Genomic DNA, 21099 nt, shown 5'->3' with positions numbered 1-21099 from the left:
AATTAAAATGATGACCAATGCAGATGGGAGCTAGAGAGTTATTTTGATACAGAACTGACCATGCAGAATTTGTCCTTCAGTCTACCTCCCTATGTTTGCATGCCTTGCTAACCTGGCAGGTATCAAAACTCACTTCATGATGCAACATGGACGTGACCCATTTTCACTGTTTTGTGACATTAATTGTTTCATGCACCTGACCATTTATTGCTGTTGTTTTCTAAACCGATTATATTAATACCTAAACAAAGTTGACCAAAGCTACAATGCTCTGTCCTCTTGGCATGAAGCTAAACAAATATATATTTACTGCTGATTTTCTGCAATCATCTCCTCTTTTGTTTCTCACTTAAACGTACTTTGTGTTTCATTGCTCGACTGTGTTTGCCAATGGTCCAGCTCTCTGCGAACCTGAATGTGTAGAGACCCTCCACTGGCTGGAGGGTATTAAATTGCTGAAATTGACAGGTGGTTAATTACAAGAAACATGATGTTTCAGCTTGAACAATGCTATTATTATTTTTCTCAAAAGCTTTATTTAAAATTAATTGCAGTTCATATTACTTCAGTTCACATAACAGCTGCAATATTTTAGCTGAACAAAATATTTTGTTTCACATTGTTTAAAGGATGTATTCAACTGATGTGGTTCTTATACAGTTTGTGTGATTTACTTGTGGAACAGTCTGTTTCGTCAGTCACTCAGCATACCGTGACCAAAGGTTTCATGCAATTCAAATGACAAAGCAAAAAAAAAAATTACGTAATATTCACTTCAATGATGGTCATATTTGAGAAGATGCCTGAAAATGTATGATATTAAAAATGGAAAACTGGCAGAACTGACATAATTACTTAATTGTTTATACACTTAACTTCTGTCAAAGATTATCTTGCTCATGTGTTTTGGTCCATATATCTATAATGTTTGCTTACGAATATACACACAAGAACAGTCACATGTACAGTTTTAGAATAAAGAACACCTACTGCAACTGGTGTTCTTGTAATGAAGTGGTTTGGTTTTCTTTTTATTCCGTAAAGAGGAATTGTTGCTATGTTGTGAATGGTAGAGAATAATCCTAAACCACTTTAAAGAGGGAATTAACCAAATGGCAAGTTGTCCTCCTCACTCCCATAAAGCTGTTTGTGAGCTTTAAGGAGATTTTATATTCAATCGCAAGCAGTTTGGTCATTTTCAGGGATTTATTGAACCCTATATATTTCCTCACTCCTTTCCTTGTATCCTGATCACATTCAGTAGATTCCAAATTAATGCAACAGTAACTTTGGTTCAGGTAGTATGGGTTTCTTGTGACTGAATTGTACATTGACATAGTGTGTCAGTGATTAGATGTTGTTAAAGCTTTGACTTTCAAATCCTTCTTTATGCCATCAGTCTGATCAAGAGGATGAAACGGAATCGAAGACACAGGTACAAGGAAGAGATCTTTTCGTAAATGACTAGATTGTAGAGTAGTCCATCAGTGTAAATTATTCATTTCTGGTACTCTTCACTTTCTGTGGTAGATTTTCTGCTCCTTGCTTTTTAACTTGCATCATTTGCTCATCTTTTTTCCTTTGCCTGTGCTTTATTCCAAGACTTAATTTTATGTCCTGTATTCCATAATTGTTTCCATTTTAATTTTGCTTTTTTTACAGAATAGTCTTGTAAAGCGATTCAAAGGTGAAAATGTGTATGTGAAACATAGTAATCTTATGTTAGAGGTTTGTATCTGTTTTAAGTTGTGCAATACTAGTTTTTGTGCACACTAGTGATCTGCATAGCTAGTGATCAACCCTTTTGATGTGGAGTGCTGTGTGTATAATGCATGTGTTGCACAATCCTGGACTAGCAACATTAACATGACACTCAGATAATTCACATATCTTCAAATACTGTGCACAATGAAAGTGAAAATCAAAATTATGTAAATTAATACTCTTTTTTTGTTTTTTTAATGTTTAACATTGTCAATACTGGTCTTTCTAAAAGTACTGGTGAACCATATACCAGATTTATTGCCAGGTTTATTTTGTTTGCTCTATTTCTGGTTATCAATTTGGTAAATTACCTATTTTGGCAAATTTTGACAGAAAAGAACCCGTTTTATTGAAAGAAACAATACAGAATTTTGAATTTCAGTATTTGCATCAAAATGTTTTGATGTTGTTCACTTTAGCAAGACATGTAATCTTTTTCCAATATCATTATAATTGTTAGAAACTATGTTACCAACCAGAATAAATGATTGGTTGCAGTATTGTCAGAATATACCTGGTGTTATCTTGTTAATCTTTCTGCCATAGAAAGCATTTATGCAAAGGTGTTCAAAAATAATTTCCAGATTACCTCATTAATTTTTTTAAAAATTGACACGTCATCCTGATTTTCAGTGGGAGAAAAAAGAAATTAAAGGAAGGTGTAGCAAAACCAACAATTTCATCATTTCACACACACTTTACCAAATATCTAAAGATTGACAGCAAGCAGCTGGCATAGAACTTGTGGGACAGTGGGAAATGAGGACCTGACTTCCCATGAGGGAGGGAGAGAGGTAACAATGCAAGTTGTTTTTGGAAGAAAAGTGATGAGTGCCAAGTGAGTAGAAACATCTAATGTCAGAACAGAGAGGCAAAAGTCAAGCTGAAATCTGTGGTCAGAAGGAAAAAGGGATCAAACTAAAATATTAGGCTGGAGAAAAGAACTCTAATAGGATAGAACATGACATTTAGAAATGAATAAAGCCCTTGAAATTGTTTCTTTGCAACAATATGGAATTGAGTGTTGGATGATAGGCATGAGGGAAAGATTCAGACCCATAGAGTTTTAGATTCTTAAATTGTGAAAACTGCAAGTAGGGTGTATGTCATGGAGAGAATTTGAGATGTCTTGATCTACTGAAAGTGAGATTAGGCCGTTCAGAAACGGAAGAGGTCTGTCTGTAACAATGCATGTGCAAAATATTGGAAAAGTATAATTCAACATTAGATCAAATAATGGGGCAGGAAGGTCATTTTGGTTTTGTACATTGGGTTTAACCAAAAGGAACAGTCAAGGTCCTTGATGAAATCCGTGCTAGAAGACACACAGATGTTGATGGGTGAGGAATACAAAGTTTTTTTGCACAATTAAACTGGAGGTTGTTACCATTTTACTGTGATTCCCTGACTCACCTTCACCCTTGAGATCAGGCAGAGAGTTCAGTTTTGAGAGTCAATGCTGGTGACAGAGAAGTAATGATGACTGCCATTTGCACACATGTGATTTACCCTGTGCTTTCACAAGATGTTGCTGGGGTGGGCAGTCTATGATAAGAAAACAAATATGATGCAATCCAAGCAGCGTGATGTGAAATATTCTTCAGTGGCTTTGTAGAGATGACAAAACGATCAAGGAATAGTAAACCAGATTCAATCTTACAGCTTTGGTTAGTGACTTTGATTTGTAATCTCAGTACTGTGGTTAGCTGGAGACAGGGTTGGAAGGACTGCTGCAAAAAAAATCAATATGTTGTATGGTGATTATAATGTAGAATCTAATGCTGTACCTAACCTGACATTTTTTCTTTAGGGGTAGAAAAATTAAAGGGGACTTTTTTTTTAAAAAAGTCATACTAGCTTTATACGATTGAGAAAAATGTTTGAAGCATAGTCGCAATTTACACGAATAATAACAGGCTCACAAAAGGGAACGCAATGAGGAATTAGTTGGGCAGTGTTAAGGGAGCCAAGGGTGGACATCCGTGAAGAAATTAATCTACAAAGGACAGGGAGAAAGCTGCAATATTTGAGGGAATGAGCTTTGACTAGAAGGAGAGGCAAAGGTGGCTGAGTGAATCCAAAGGAGTCGAGCAACTCTCTACTTTAAGCCTTGGATTTCAGGGTGGATGGAATGCAGAGGAGTGAAAGGTTTTCTTCATATTCAAGAATGATCCTAGAGCATTAGAAGAATTTTGGTTCCAGAGAAGAGCAATGCTGCTTAAATGGGTCAAACCAGAACAATGTGTAGTTAGCGAGAGTATGAAGTATTGTGTGTTCCAAATTATAGGGAATGTGTTTACTTTAGATGCGATAGCATGTTAAAATTGAAGTAATGAATGATGATGCATTTTTTATTAGCAAATTTCATAGAGAAGCTATTATTTTTAAATCCAACTAGCGTATCAGTTAACCTATCAGAAAGATTCATTCATTATTGTTACGGTGATATTAAACTTGAACTGTAAATTGATACAATAATAAACAAAATTATCAAAGTTTTTCTTTGGCATCCTGGTGTGAAAGCCTTGCTGCACCAGTAACTCATTTGATCGCCGCACTCTCTGTAAGGGTAATGAAAGCAAAATCTATGCCAAACTTTTCTGGTTAGGTTTACATGATTCTTTATGTCAATAAAGGCAGTCTAGCAGGGTCAACAGCACTTTGAGGCCTACTCTTGTCTCATTTGATATCCACTTTTGCTTTTGCAGTGATTTGGAGGAGGAACCCTGGCTCAAGTATAGTACTCCACACACTACCCCAACTCATGGGAGCTGACATAAATTCCAGTCTTCTTACCACCAATTTTGCTAAAGCAGCGTACAAAATCTGGTGATTTGTATGATTCAAATATTCTTTGCAGAACAGCTGCATCATCAAGATAGTTGAATAGCAAAATTCTGGAGTGGTGACCTATTTAGAATTGGTAAGGAATTCAATCCAAAATTAAGGGGCTTATTCCCCCAGTGCACCAGCTATACAGTGTTTTCAGTCAGCCTGATCCATTCTTTTCAAGAAACTTTAAACATGAGCACAAATTGTTTTTGTATTAAAAAAGGCACACTTAATTTTCATGCGTTTTCGAATGTTATTTGTATAAGTTTTTCAAATGCAGAATAATAGTGGTATCGCTATTCAATTTAAACGTTCATAGCACTCTCCTCTCATGATGAAACCAAGAGCAGTAATTGTTTGAAGAACACAGTTATATTAAGTTGATATGCTAAAGTTATTTGCCTTTGATTTTTTTTGTTGTTATTCGAAAGGACTTTGACAAAACTCAGGAAGATGTGGTTAAGCACCATGCCAACATAAGTGAAATGAAACGAACATTCCTGGAATCCACATCTGAGAGTGGACCCGATGAATGGGAAAAAAGGTTGTCTGCCTCTCCAGTTAGATCTTTCTCAAAGAATGAGGATTTGCCTATGATTGAGCCACTTATGCCTGAGGAGGTAAGTTATGTTGTAGTGTTACTTTTAAACTTTGTTTCCTTTAGGAATATACCTTTTTGAGGTATTAATAACCCCTGTTCATTAATGACTCCATACTTGTACAGCTAAAATGAATATGTTATAAGGTTGTTGAATTTTGGTTCATAAAATATTTTCTGTGTAGTAAATATCATGTATAAAATAAGGCAGAGAAATTTATACAGGTACATGTTTCCCATAACATTGGGATTGTAATCATGTTCTATATTTTAGGTACACAGTTTAAAGATGGTTTTATGCACTTGTCACTAATTATTTTAACATTGATAGCAGACCAAAGAGGATTCTGATGAGACCCTACAAAGCAAGTCTGTGTGTGAACAGGGTGTTGTTGGATCTGTCACTTCTGTGGCGAAAGATGATGAAAAATTAGTAAAGGTATTGAAATTGATATGTCTTACTATTGTTACTATAGTGCAGCTGTTATTCACATATTTCCTTTTACACATTCAGATATTGTAAATAACATGGAAATTCAATCAGGATTCACTAGTAAACATCTGGCACTTTGATAGTTTGTTGCAATGTTAGAGTGGACTTTTAGCTATATTTTACACTGTAGATATTATGTATATTTTATGACAAATTGAATACATTACCCTTTTGTTAAATATGGACGCTTGTGACTAAATTGAGCATTATCGATTAAATGTCAGTTTTAAAAAAAACATGTTGCAAGAAACAAACTATTTGCATAATAGGAAATTCTGCATTTTGTGAAAGATGTCATGTATTTTACTTGTCCTGCCACTAAAATATAAAGTTAAATACACAATGTTGTAAATTGAGGGTTATTCTGCTTCACGATCTGACTTGGTTTGAAGCACATCCCTGAAAATGTTGACACTGCATTCACTGAATTGATTTTTATTTATCTACCAAGATACTAATGAATTAATTAATCAAACTGTACAGTGCACTGTTTAATAATGAAGGGGTAGCGATGTAGTGGGAACGTCACTTAATTAATAATCTTGGAAGTCCAGACGAATACTCTGGGAATGTGGGTTTGAATCTCATAGCAACTAATGAAACTTAAATTGCGAAATACATCCGGAATTGAAAGCCAGTCTGATGCCATAAAACTAACTATATCTATGTTTGGAAAAAAAATCTAGTACACTTGTATCCTTTAGGAAAGAATATCTGCCATCCTTACCTGGTCTGGCATATATTAGATTCTAGACCCACAGCCATGTGGTTGATTCTGACATAGCTGAGCAAACCACTCCATTCAAGTGAAATTGGATAATGATAACTAATGCTGGCCTTGCCATTAATCTCCACATCTCATAGCCAAAAGGGTAAATGTAGGAAACATAGCCTGTCAGTCCACCTCAGTATATATTGCTAAAAGTTTGACATTTTTTAGTGCAGAGTCGAGAAAACAAACCATTCTACAATGTAGGTCCTTTCTTTTTATCAATTTTCTCGCCTAGCTCCTTTGACCAACTCGTATAAGTAAATTTGTATTTATTAAGAGATTTAATCAGTTCAATTATGCTTAAAAGTTGGTACAAGTTAGATATTATTGTTATTGGATCCCATACTAGACACGTCAGAATGAAACCTGGCTCAATAAACTGTATTTGATTAGATTAGATTAGATTAGATTACTTACAGTGTGGAAACAGGCCCTTCAGCCCAACAAGTCCACACCGCCCCGCCGAAGCGCAACCCACCCATACCCCTACATTTACCCATTACCTAACACTACGGGCAATTTAGCATGGCCAATTCACCTGACCTGCACATCTTTGGACTGTGGGAGGAAACCGGAGCACCCGGAGGAAACCCACGCAGACACGGGGAGAATGTGCAAACTCCACACAGTCAGTCGCCTGAGGCGGGAATTGAACCCGGGTCTCTGGCGCTGTGAGGCAGCAGTGCTAACCACTGTGCCACCGTGCCGCCCACCAGCACATTTGGTTAATGTGCTGGTTTGTCACAGAAACATATTCACGCCAGATTGCAAATGATCTTTAAGAAAAGAACAGAAGTTTAGTACACAAAAGATAAAAACAAAACCAAGCCATAAATATTTGGAAAATATTTACATAAGCTGCAAAACAAAGTTTTAACTTGTTTCCCCGCAATATTTCTCATGAAGTTCAAGGAATGTAAGCATCACAGATGAGGACACTGTTTATTGCCATTCCTATTGGCCTGGAGAAGGTGATGGTGACTGCCTTCTTAAATCACTCCACTTTTTGGGATGTAGGTGCAGCTACAGTGATGTTTGGAAGAGAGTTTCAGGTTTTTGACACATGGGCACGAAAGTATATTGATACTGTTCCAAGTCAGTGTGGTGTATGGCTTGGAAGGGTACTTAAAGGTGGTAGTGATCCCATGTATCTGTTGATCTTGTCCCTCAAGTCCCTCACTTTAAGGTGCTGTTGGAAAAGGCTTTGTGAATTGCTGTATGGTGTGTCAGTGGCGAAGGGAGTGATGTAAATCACAGAACTTATTTAAAGTTACGTTCTCAAGACAGCTTTTAACAGTAGGTGTCATCTCAGCTCAGGTAATGCATTGAAGGTGTGAAGTTAAAGTCTGTCTGTGTCCTAATGTTAGGTCAGACTGATTTTATTTCCAGTGGGAGTTACAGAATCTTGCATGGATTTATGCTGTTTTTGAGCAAAATAAAGTGTAATTCTGCAAGTACAAATTCACCCCACAAACTTATAGGTGTGTGCGTACAGGGGAGACCGTGTGTGTGTGTGTGTGTGTGTGTGTGTGTGTGTGTGTGTGTGTGTACACATCTGTGAGAGGGTGCATGCGTGTGTGTGAGAGTGAGTGCATAGTGTAGTGGGGCTACCTGTAGTTTGACATGAACCCAAGATTCCGGTTGAGGCCATCCCCATAGGTATCGAACTTGGCTATCAGCCTCTGCTTGGCCACTTTGCTTTGTTGCCTGTCCCAAAGTCTGCTTGGATGATGGTCACCCGAAAGTCCACAGCCAAATGTCCCGGACCACTGAGGTGTTCCTCGACTGGGAGGGAACATTCCTGTCTGTTGATTGTTGTGTGGTGTCCATTCATCTGTTGCCGTAGCCTCTGGTAAGTCTCGCCAATGGGCCATGCCTCAGGGCATCTTTGCCTGCAGAGTATGAGGTAGACAACGTTGGCAGAGTCACATGAGTGCGTGGTGTCCCCACACGTATTGGCGGTATCCGTGTTGACACTCTGACACGTCTTGCAGCTTCAGCCATGACAGGGTTCTATGGTGTTGTCCTGAATGCTGGGCAGTTTGCTGCGAACAATGATCTATTTAAGGTTTGGCGGGTGTTTAAAGGTGAGAAGTGGAGGAGTGGGGAAGGTTTTGGCGAGGTGCTCTTCCTCATCAATAATGTGTTGCAGGCTTTTTTAGATTAGATTAAATTCCCTATAGTACGGAATGCAGTGTGTCTGCATTCCCTTCGGGCCAACAAGTCCACACCAACCCTCTGAAGATTAACCCACCCAGACCCAGTCCCCATATTTACCCCTGACTAATGCACCTAGCACTATGGGCAATTTACCATGGCCAATTCACCTGACCTGCACATCTTTGGATTGTGGGAGGAAACCGGAGCACCCAGAAGAAGCCTACGCAGACACTGGGAGAACGCGCAAACTCCACACAGACAGTCACCCAAAGAGGTAATTGAACCCTGGTCCCTGGTGCTGTGAGGCTGCGAAGAACATGGCGTAGTTTTTCGGCTCCCGGGAAGTACTGGACAACGAAGGGTAGCCTGTTGGTTGCAGTTCGTGCCTATCTCCTAAGGAGGTCATTACGGTTTCTCGCTGTGACACATCGGAACTACGCCATATTCTTGGCTGAGCAGAGGCCGATAGTCAAGTTGATACAGAGGCTGACACACAAGCTCTCTCTCATATGCTCACACACACCCCTATCCCCACATTCACACCCTCTCACAGACATAAAACCCATTTCACTCTCACACAGACACACTGCAATGGGGTATATACTGCGTAGGGGAAGTTTAGACTGCCTTCAAGGCCCTTTCTAGAGGACTGATTTCTGCCATGATGGCATCATCATTACTGATAGTATTCGGTGGATTGCAGGAGCCATGTTGTGATTCATGATTGATGTCCTGTTGTGATTCACTACAACACCCCTGTCATCAAAAGGATGCCCTTCAAACCTGGAGCTGTATACCTCCAGGATCCTACCACATACACCAGCTCATCCTTCTCCACTTCCAGCAATTCAAATTTAAGTCTCACTCAGTAGATTCTATTGCCATGTTCTAGTGGCACAACTATCGGTGGCTCACTCATGCTTTCCACTCTCCCAATTAAAGGGCATACAACTAACAGTTTCTGTCTGTTAGTCTGCAACTTAAAATATCTAGTTTTTTCACTAGTCTGATGTGTTTGCTGGGCTGCAGTTCCAAATCTTTTATCCTCAATATTAGGCCTAGTGTTATCTTAAAGATTGTGAGTGAACAAGCCACATGCCCTTGCTTTGCACTGAAAGTCAGTTGTATTAATGATGGCCTCAGATATTTTAATCTGTGTGTTATGCCCCTCCTCCAAATTTATTTGGGTGTAAGTGCTCATTCAGTTTCAGTGGCAGCGAGTCACTGTCCTATATTTTCTTTGGCCGCCCAGGAGGCATAGTCATTTGCAATGGAGACTTATAATGTCTCCTATCATAATGGAGATATCACTCATCATTCTACTTCATATGGCCCCTGCAACTCAGACTGATTGTAGGCATGTCCGGCAGCTTCTTCACCATAACCTTTCTATCTCACTCTCATTATGTCCTGTGACTTGTCTTGCTCCTTTCCTAACCCACCATCTCCTACTCTCTCAGCTTAGTTCTTAACTCCTTTCACTAGCTTTTGGTGAAGATGGGTGAGTCTTGGTCAAAACATTACTTGTTCCTTGAACAATTTTGCCTTTTCCAAGTCGGGCCTACCTTGCTCAGAATTTCCTGATTGGCCGGTATTACGGTGACACTAACATAACATCTCTCTTTGTCTGACTTGCCCGTCATTCTGTATGCTTATCCAATGTCCATGAAGGATCCATCTTGCTTTGTAATTTTACCCAAAATCTTTTTATTCTTATTTACTAGAAATTTTATAAATGTTCCTCAGGTTCTCACTCCAAATCTTAGACGGTCATGACTGGTGTTTTGTTTCACATCACATTATGGTAAATGGATCGCCTGCCAGTTTACCCAACCATCTTTTTTATTCTCTATGGGAAACTGACCACACCCACTCAACCTTAATGGTCACTAATTCACCTGATGTACCCAGAAAACAATACTATCCCCATGTTTAACAAGGTCTTGTCATTATGCCACCTTCCTTTACTTCACTTATAGTTCAGACTCTCAAAGCAGCCCATTCCAAATGTCGACTTTCCTATCTAATGGATGGTAGATTATGTGCATGCTAGGAGAAAGTGAGGGCTGCAGATGCTGGAGATCAGAGCTGAAAATGTGTTGCTGGAAAAGCGCAGCAGGTCAGGCAGCATCCAAGGAGCAGGAGAATCGACGTTTCGGGCATGAGCCCTTCTTCAGGGAATCCTTCTTCAGGATTAAGTGCATGCTTTCAACGTCTGGTTGACATTTGAACCAATACCGCTGATTGAACATTGTGGTGAGAAATGACCATGCTGGAATCTGTTTCAAATAAGCAAAGATTTTATTCACGTGTATGCATGGGAGAAGGTCTTCTCACTTAAAGAACTTTTCAAAATAAAGTTTTCAGCAAACATTTATACCCCTCAACCATCAGCCCCAAGTATGCTAGTTTCCGTTGGTAACCATCTTGTCTGAATTCTCAGTGTCTCTTATTACCTTGCTGTGTGTAGCAATGAAAAGTATGATTACACAGGCTGTTATTTCTAGAACCTACAAGAAATTGAATAAATGTATAGCACTTATTTCAAGACCACCATACATTTGATTTTTAATTTCACTGACAATACCCCCCCCCCCATTCCTATTTCAGCTTCCATTACCAGTTTCTCTTTGATAACCTGTAAAACTGCATTTTAAAAAAAATATATTTCAGCAATATCCCACCAAAGTCTACACTTGAATAAAAGGCCATTCTTCCATAAACCCATCCTGAATACAGCTCCAAATCATGTTACATTTGTGTGAATCCACCTCTGGATCCTTTCCTGGGGCTTGTATCTTCTGTTAATGTGTGCTAGACTTTCTGGATGCAGGTAGAACCGGATGCAGATACAGTCACAATATTCAAAAGACATTTGGACATGTAAATCAATAGGAAAGGTTTAGTGGGATATGGGCCAAATGCAGGCAAGTGGGACTAGTTTATTTTGGGAAACTTAGTTGGTGTGGACGAGTTGGACTGAAGGGTCTGTTTCTGTACTGTTTGCATCTACAAGGTTACAATTGTACTTCTAGTTTTATATTTAATTGTTATATGTGCTAACAGTTTACTCTTTCGCAAATAATATAGCTCAGCAACTTGGTATTGCTGTAATATTTTATGTATGTATCATTGCAAAATATTGTGCAGAAATAGGCATTTTAAAAGATATTTCATCTGAAAATTGTCATTTGTGAGCTGGATAGATTTTTGCTGATTCCTTTCCATTTCATTTTAATTGTTCTTTGTGAAAATGGCTGTTGGTGGTTTAATTTAGGACTAATTTTCAGAATGCATGCTCCCAGTGTGAAGCCTCTCAAGCCAGAGTGCATTCTGGGAAATTGTACGAAAGGTCATGAGAAATTTTTCTACCCATGAATGAAAACATTTAGGGAGCATGGGCACAATTTCTCAGTATAAACATCTGGCAGGTTAGGTCCTGTGGCTGGAATGTACATTCTGAAAATTGCTACTCATATGCATTTCGTAACTTGTACACACGAAGCTTTCACCAAAGTTGATAAGCTGTAATGTTTCATTTTAATTGACATGAGTATTTTCACACTCGATTCATCAGGCTGGAGAAGAGAAGGTGGTGGAGGACAAGGAATCAACTATTGGTCATAGCACCCTGGTGACTCAAGAAGTTGTGGTCAACAAAAAAGTCTCGTCTCCCCCAGAGGTTGATTATTTTTTCTTAATTCATTTGTACACATTGATTTTTGAGTTGTTGATATTTACTTGTATACACATTTTAACTGACTGTTACATTCAAAGGTGATCAAAGATAAAGCTCCCTCATTGACAACTAAGTTGAATTTAAGGTTGTCTAATCTGACTTTTCGTTAAAGGTGAGCATTACAATTGAATGCATATTGATAAATATAACGTGTGCAGCTATATATGAAAAGTTAGCTGTTAGTGGGGCAAACCTAAGTCGGTGCATTTTGAAATATTTTGAATTTAAATTAACTTCCTTTCAATACAGCATAGCTGCTGGCTCGTACTGATGTTGTTACAGTGATGTGTGATGGAGTCTTGTTCACATAAGTGATAACAGTGACATAGTAGTACCAAAACAACAGTTTGCATTCATATAACGTTTTTGGCATTGCTAAAGTATCCAGTGAATTCTATACAGCTGCAATCAAAACATGGATGATCAGCCTTAGAAAGGAGATAGCAGGAGAGTTAACCAAATGATTGGTCCATGAGAGGATCCTTCAGGAGGCTTTTGAAGGAGAGACGGAAGAAAATGTTCAGGAAAGGAATTGCACAATCTAGTACCTCAGCTGAATTCATGGTCACCATTGAAGAAGAGGGAAGGAATTGCAAATTCTCCAATTGGAGATGAAGAATTTGGGGAATATTGTTACTGATGGGCAAGGTTACAGAGTTTAGGGGCATGTGTGACCTAAACACATGAATGATTTATTTTACCTTGAAGGTGAATGAGACACAGTTAAAGGTAGTTTAAGTCTGGCAGAGTTTTGTGAGAGTTGAAATTTAGATGATGATAGATAGGTCACCAGTTAGGAAAACATAGGAAAAAAAACTGATTCTAGAGGTGAAAACATGCAAGTACACAATTGGGCCTATTGTTGGGTATTGTTATAGAGGTGGAAGTAAGCAATCTCTGTGATGGAGAGGATCTGATATTACGATCAAGGAAGGTACTGAGGTTATGAATATACTTCAACCTGAGGAAGTGATGATAAATGGAAATCAAATTATACAGATTTTGTGATAGAGCTGAAGATAAAGGGCTTCAGCATTTGCAATGTTGAGTGCGCTAAAAAGACAGGGACTGGATGAAGACCATCCAGCTGGACAATAATAGAGATGTTGGAATTGGTTGGATGTGGGGTATTGGTGAGGCCTCTTCTGGAATACGCCCTTTTATAGGAAGGATATTACTAAATTGGAGGTGGTTCAGAAAAGATTTACCAGTATGTTGCCAGGAATGGAGAGTTTGAGTTCTAAAAATAGCCTGGAAAGGCTGGCAGATTTTTTCACTGGAGCTTAGGAGATTGAGGGGTGACCTTTATTGAAGTTTATAAAATCATGAGGGGTATAGAAAAGGTGAATGACAAGGATCTTTTCCCGAGGGTGGTGGAGTGCAAACTAGTGGGCATATTTTTTAAGGTAAGAGGAGAAAGATTTAAAAAAAGACATGAAGGGCAATGTTTTTACACGGAGTGGTTCGAGTGTGGAATGAAATGCTAGAGAAAGTGATGGTTGCAGGTATAGTTCTAACATTTAGAAGTCATTTGGATAAGTTCATGAATAGGACAGGTTTGGAGGGATATGGGCCAAGCAAAGGCAGGTGGGCTAATTTAGTTTTGAAACATGGTCAGCATGGAGTTGTTGGACCGAAGGGTCTGTTTCCATTCTAAATGACTCGATAACTGTGTCAAAAGTTGCATGGAAGATGAGGAATAATCATGATCATAGTTGGAGGATAAAATTTGCAACTAGGGCTATTTCAGTAAATAATCTGAGAGATCTGAGCAATTCTTGCCATCTCTCTTCTCATAAAGTGTGTATTTGTATATTACATGCACATCTGCAGCAATTATATAATCCTATTAGACAGCATACTTAAGAATTCTTGGGACACATTGATAGCATCCTTAACTTTGGGCAGAAAGTCCCATGTCAGAACTAGATAACAACAGAAGGCATGTTATAAATCAGCCAAACAGGTCAATTATCAATTTGTAATCAGTTTGTAAAACAACAGCTAATGAACTTGAAAGACCCTGTACAGACACCAAGCAAAACTAATGTCATTTACAAAATACCATGCAAGAACTGTAACAAACACTACATTGGACAAACAGGCAGAAAACTAGCCATAGGATACATGAACACCAACTAGCCACAAAACAACATGACCTTCTCTCACTAGTATCCTTACATACAGCTAAGGAAGGACACCACTTCGACTGGGACAACACATCCATCTTAGGACAAGCCAAACAGAGAGACACACAAGAATTCCTAGAAGCATGGCATTCCAACAGGAACTCTATCAACAAACACATCGAGTTAGATCCCATCTACCACCCTCTGAGAAAAAGAACAGGAAATGACAACACCAACCCAAAGAAATCCAAACATACAAAAAGAAAGCAGGAATCCCGTACAGTCCCTCACCTGAAACCCACTGAAGATGTTACCTAGTAGGGTGACAAAATGTCTGAAAATGAACCTTCCAGCTCAGCGAGCAAACCTATGTCTAGAAACTCAACCTGAGCTACAAATCTTCTCAAAAAATTGTATTTATTTCTGAAATGATAATTACAAACTGTAAGAGCAGGGGAATTTCTGTCAGCCAGACCTTGGGTTGCTGCAGCATAACAGACTCCCCACATCAAAAGAACCTATGTGTATGCTTTTGACATGAGCAAGGGTCATTCTTGTTCCAAGGGAGTTCCACACGCCCATACAACATAATTTCAGTTCTTAGTGCTGTTGTATCCCGAGCTCTGTTTGGATTTCCAAACTGAATGTTTAGCATTTAAGATGCTCTGCTTCTATTTAGATGGTTACTTTAATATGAGTAATGTCACTTTGTTGGAGAAAGTGAGGACTGCAGATGCTGAAGATCAGAGCCAAAAGTCGAAGTTTTGAGCATAAGCTGTGCATCAGGAACCAGCATTCCTGATGAAGAGCTTATGCTCGAAATGTTGACTCTCCTGCTTCTTGGATGCTGCCTGACCAGCTGCGCTTGTCCAGCGCCACACTTTTTGACTCTGGTGTCACTTTGTGACCTGTTCGGTTCTCACAACAGAATCATACTGTGCTGAAGAACTTTCCCTTTGAAAAAGATGAATAGAGGTGCTCCCTTGGTCCATTACTGTAATGTTATAGTTAAAATATATCTATTTAGAATCAAGCATGATGTGATCATAAATGCTGTGATTTTACACTTTCGCTTTCAGAGCATTTTATTGCATGAGTTTAAACTCGCATATACACAAACTAAGATTAACGTACTGAGAAAACTATTGATGCAAGGTTATATTACGGTGGAAATATCAGTAATGAGTTTTTGCCTCACCATGTGGACAGTAACTCGGCATAAAAGATAATCTGCCTGCTTTGGGGCCCACCAATGTCCAATCTAATAATTATTGAAAATCAGCAAATTCTTTAGGTGAGTGACCCATTCTGCCAAATTGCTGTCAAAAATCAACTTTCTGCCTCTGGATTCAAAATGCATTTGAAGCTAGTAATCTCAATTTTAAAAATAGAAGGAAGGGGTTTGATGACTATATATTTTTTTTAAATTACTTCCTAACCTACTTTAAATGATGACCAAAATTCTGTACCACATAAATTTGGAAAAATCGCAAAAGAGAAAGTTGAGAGGAATACCAATCATGACAACATCTAAAAATGAATCTCTATAGTTCTGATAACTGTCAGTAGAGGAGGAAGTAAAGCTCAAAATGAGATAAGGTTTATAGTGATCCGAACAACATTGGTAGATTTTGTGTCATCTGTCAAACAGCAGAAAGTTGTGCTGTCTCCATTGGAAGAAACTGACATTTCAAAGAAGGGGGAAACAAAAAGAGGTGATGATGAAGGTAGACTGAAAGTGAAAGAGACTGCAAGACGGAAAGGATTTGAAAGCTCTCCAATGGAGCCGTCTATGCAGAAATATGAGACCTCCATGACCAAACGGAAGACTGATGAAGAGCCAATGTTTACCATTGCTACAGCCCACTATTTTACTGAGTCAACAGGATCAAGATTATTGGTAACTGTTGTGCTTGGCACTCTCAGTCTTGGTATCCGCATGACTTTCAGGCGACACTGCTTTGGTATGCTTAAACAGCTAAAGCCACCATTTAAGTTTTTTCCTGCTTTTTGCTTGTACCCAAGTTCCAAGACAGTCCTCCAAGATGAGTTGTGTATTTTTTTTTACTTTTTTGGCATTACTAACTGTTTGGTTACATTAGGCACACTGCCCTTTTAAAATGTAGACATGCTCAATTTGCACCCCTTTGCTTTTCAGCAGATAGACCCATCACCTTCTCTTACTTTATTGCATAGATTATGTTTAATCAAGTTCTCTTGCACATTCCTTCAGACCAGCAAAATCTCTGAAATGTGTGATGTATGATTAACTGTTACTTTCCCATTTGCCTGTTTCCCTATACTTTTCGTTTCCCTTTTGCTCTTCCCATATGGTGCAACTAATCTCTTAGAACTTCTTCCATCTGTATATCAAAATAATTTTTATCTGTCTGCTATTTACAGAGTATATATGTCAGTTGTCTTTTATATGTTGACTTTCTGTGTCTGTACAGACAAAGCAGTCTGGTTCGGAAGTAGCCTCACAAAATGTAGACGTCGCCAATCTAATAGATTCAGCTCGAAAACAAATGGATACAAAGGAATGGGCTGCTTCTTCATCATACAGCTGGGCTCAGGTGTCTGTTTTTTAATTGCACTGAAATTAATTGCACTGAAGTGAGCTCAAGACAGTTTTTGTTGCTTCCACATCTTTCTCGATGTTTCTGCTGTTTTGTCTAGTACTTTGCTTTGCTTTGAAAACTGGATTTGAAAGGATTATGCTTTATGAAATTAGTATTTTATCTCTTCAAATTATCTTCTTTTCATGCTACATGAGACACACTAGGAGTTTTACAAACTCTAGACATCCTTGTAGGTTTTACCACATGTCCTCTTGCCTCCAACTGCCTTACTACCGCACTCTCACCACTGGCCACTCAACATCTTTATCCTCAAGCTGCACTACCCTCCCATGCCAGTTGGAAAATGAATACTCAATTAGGTAATTTAGTGATCAGACTGACCCTGTTCTTTTGCCATGTCCAAACATTTTATTTATATAAACAAAAGCATCCAAAACATTTTGAAACTATTTTTTCAAAACTGTCACTATGATATTTTCCTGAGGCAGATTATTCTCTAATCCCTTGAACCTCTAGTGCCATCCTGCAGAGTTTGGCAACTTTATCTACCATGAAAACAACTTTTTCCAGGCTTCTACTAATGTCACTTTCAAATGGGGCCAGGATGTTTGTGATGGTGAACCTGGGAATGATTCTCCCTCACATTTCCATCTGTGTAGGGGATATCTGGCTTCCACTTGGTGCTTTCTCACAGTGAAGCAGCTGGTGATCAGGAACTTGAATTGTGGCAAGTCTGTGCTGAAGCTACAGAGCTGTCATGTTTAATTTGTTACAACATAAATTTACCTGCACTCTGTGAAGTTTTTTAAAAAGTGTGTTTATGAAGTGTTTCCATTGTTAACTTTAAGAATAAAGCACCCTCCATTTCAATGGTGGTTCATAGTCATCGGATGTAAGATTACCTCTAGCACATTGCGTATCCAATTGAACTTGCCTATTTAAGAAGCTGTACGGACTCTATTGTGGGATTTTAACAGCATACAATTGCAACTAGCTCATCTTGTCAGATTGCACATTTTGTTTTACGAGTGTTTTGTGAAAGTTAAATTGCATGTTATTTGTTGTAAATTTATTGTTTAAGTCATTGTGCTGGCAATACTTGCACCTTGGTGATCTTTTTTGAAGATTTATTTATATTTTAGCTGGAATTTTATTTTAACCCAAAGATGCACAAAAAATGATTTATCCTAACATTGCATTGGCAAAACATGAGCAGGAATAAAAAATAGAGACCAGTACATGCATTAGAATCCATAAAGGTTTATGCTGGAAATTTCCTTGAAGCTGCTCCAACTGGTAGCCATAAATTTGCCAAAAGTGTGAAAAAAATCTTGTGCAATAGAAAATCAATTTCCATGCAATCAGTTTACAGTAGCAACGTAAGAGCAATTCCAAGAGGTTCAGAATATATAAATTTAAGCCAGTTGGCAAAAAAAATCAAAGGCAACATGAAGAATTATATTTTATGCAGTGAGTAGTTAGGATCTGTACTGTGCTGCTTGAGAGGGTGGTAAAGGCAAATTAAATCATGACTTCTAAAAGGAAATGGGATAAGCAACTGAAGAGAGAATATTTACATGGCTATATGAAAGGACAGGAGATTGGGACAGTGTTGCCATGTTCTGATATGGCCACAATGGACTTCACAGCCTCTTTCTGTGCTGTAAGAATTCTGTGATAACTTCTGGGCCCACATTTCGCTGTATGTGTGCATAATTTTGACAGGTCATACCTTCTATTTTTTTTAAAAGCGTGACTGCATGATTGATGAGTTTTGAGCCATTAACTTCGCACTTCTGTTCATTTACTTTTAACCGATTTTAAATTTATTTATGTTCAGTATACTTTAATTTCAATAGATTGATTATTGGATTTGAGCAGTAATGAGGCTGGGAATGTATTCACTAGTATGGGTTTGTTCCATTCAAGAATAAGTTCCTAAAGTAAAAATTCACTAATACAATAGCTTTTATTTTGTCTAAATTATCTAAACTTAAGAATTTGTCAAAAGTGTATATACAAATGTAATAATCAATTCAAATACAAAGTGTATACTGACACTGAGTATTTCTGTTAGGAGTTTGGCACACTCTTAAGTCTTTACTGCAAATGTTGCCTTCATAATTAAGTAGAACCAAGCAGAGCCCAGATGAAATAACTCATAGGGTTGGTGGATTGATTTTTTTTGTTTTGGAAAAATCGTTTGCTTTCATTTTAATTTAAAGAGCATAGCACTTATATTTTGTTTGTACTTGCAATAATACTTAATAATAGTGTGCTTTGTAGCTACTGAAATTCTTCTTTTGCAGAATGATGTATGCTTCTAGTAATTACTTCTATTCCTTACCCCACACTGTTCTGACTCCATATGTGTCTTATTTAACTCAATGTCTGCTTTGAAAGTTTTACTAATTTCATGATGCTAGTGCAGAATGTCATCATACGTACAGATAAAGTGAGGGATACAAAGTTCTGCAGTGGAGAATGGGAGTTTCAATCAGCTGGGAAAAGGAAGGAAGTAATTGGAGAAAACTCAAAATGCTTCGACATTTTCATCTTTACATTAAACATTCTGCGCCTAAGGCATGCTTTACATAGAACAGTCAGGAAGACCTTTTTATAAAATCAATTTATGTAAAACCTCCCACACTGAATAAACTATCCTACTCATGAATTTCAATCATTTAAAGTTTTGCAATGCTTCTGTACTGGATATGCAGTGTCAAGTATGCTTTTCATTAATCTGCTTTTCAAGTTCAATTTTACTGAGTATATGGTTGGGTCACACAGGGATTTAAGAAGATGGAGACAATTTTGCTTTTGTTTAAATTGTTTACTTACAAAATAGTTATGTATATACTACATATTGTCATAGCGGAGTTATTTTTTTCCTCTAGAAATCTGAAATGAATTGGGAAGTAAGTTCCAAAGTGGTGCAAATGGAAACCCACGAACAGGAGAAGACGATGAAGGAAATGCAAGAAGCAATGGTGATGGAAGAAAAGCATGTGATGAATGTGCATGCAAGCAAGGATGCTTCTGCTGTATGTGCTAAGCTGGCAGCAGTTGAGTGGGATACTGTAGCCGAGTTGGGCAGAGCTCTCACACCTGGTGATGCAGGGGGTCTGAATTGCCTGGTGACCACAGAGACCAAAGAGGACAAGAGGGAGATGGCAAGTCCTAAAGTGGATAAAACGATAGCTGAAGTTGCAGAAGGACCTGCTTCTGCTCAAGGGTGGGAGGAACAGGCTGAATTGACAGGCAAGCCTTCAGATAAATCTGAAGAGAAACCTCAGTTTGAGGTAACTGGTTTCACTCACCTCAACAACTGTCATTATTAATCATTCTCATTTACTTTGCTATACTATTGGAAAGAATTAAACTTGAAAATAGCAGAAAGCCTGCAATGCAATGATTGCAATGAGATTGGCTATCATTCGTAGCTATTGATTCAAGTGTTTCAAAGCACTTTTTAAGGCAGTGCTGATATTTTGTTGTCACTGTCATTTAGAAACCTAAAAGGTCATTTAACTCCACGTGACCAGCAAGAAAATGGCCAGAACTGAATTTTGCTTTTTTTTTTTCCTTAAAGTGAAAAGTAAACAAATGGCAAGGTAAAATGGACAGCTTATTCTTTTACCCTGCATATGTTATGTTAAAATTACTCCCTAGTATCTGCATGCTATCATCTCATCATACTGATTCTGAGATGCTGCTGTTCTGCTTAACAAAATGCCTCCTGCAAGCTTGCAGTGCTTTTGATCTAACTTTGGATGATATGATGCTGTCTTCTTTGGGATATGATTTTCAGAGCCTCTTTTTGCTGTAGTCAAACCAAATTGTTGTAAATACCTGGCACCAGTTCACCTCTGGGTTCACTATTGAAGCTTCAAATTCTTTTCTGTCAAGATCAAATATTTCCAAATCTCAAATTATGAAGTTTTTTATAGTAGGTTTTTGATATTCTAATGAGATTTGAATAACATTTACATAATTGTTTATTAAACAATATAACTACACAAATTATTTC

The 21099-nt window shown here is 38.1% G+C and overlaps 1 protein-coding gene across 30 annotated transcripts in view; it reads left to right on the top strand.

The window, feature by feature from the left end:
- LOC122549365 (band 4.1-like protein 3) overlaps positions 1 to 21099 on the top strand; it is a 180268-nt gene that overhangs the window by 145178 nt on the left and 13991 nt on the right. For 9 of the 30 annotated variants that reach the window (XM_043689063.2, XM_043689079.2, XM_043689071.2 and 6 more), the window contains 7 exons: positions 1400 to 1435; positions 5028 to 5216; positions 5526 to 5633; positions 12197 to 12301; positions 16139 to 16387; positions 16941 to 17063; positions 19967 to 20371. In XM_043689063.2, the coding sequence (XP_043544998.1) occupies positions 1400 to 1435; positions 5028 to 5216; positions 5526 to 5633; positions 12197 to 12301; positions 16139 to 16387; positions 16941 to 17063; positions 19967 to 20371 (1215 nt within the window). Of the gene's footprint in view, positions 1 to 1399; positions 1436 to 1662; positions 1729 to 5027; positions 5217 to 5525; positions 5634 to 12196; positions 12302 to 16138; positions 16388 to 16940; positions 17064 to 19966; positions 20372 to 21099 lie in introns of all 30 variants that reach the window. The other 21 variants (XM_087986006.1, XM_087986013.1, XM_043689084.2 and 18 more) reach the window with 17 other exon arrangements.

This window comes from Chiloscyllium plagiosum, unplaced genomic scaffold, assembly GCF_037043375.1.
Source record: "Chiloscyllium plagiosum isolate Xiang-an unplaced genomic scaffold, Cpla_swu_hap1 HiC_scaffold_4, whole genome shotgun sequence".
Lineage (NCBI taxonomy): Eukaryota > Metazoa > Chordata > Chondrichthyes > Orectolobiformes > Hemiscylliidae > Chiloscyllium > Chiloscyllium plagiosum.
This window is presented reverse-complemented; position numbering and strand designations above follow the sequence as displayed.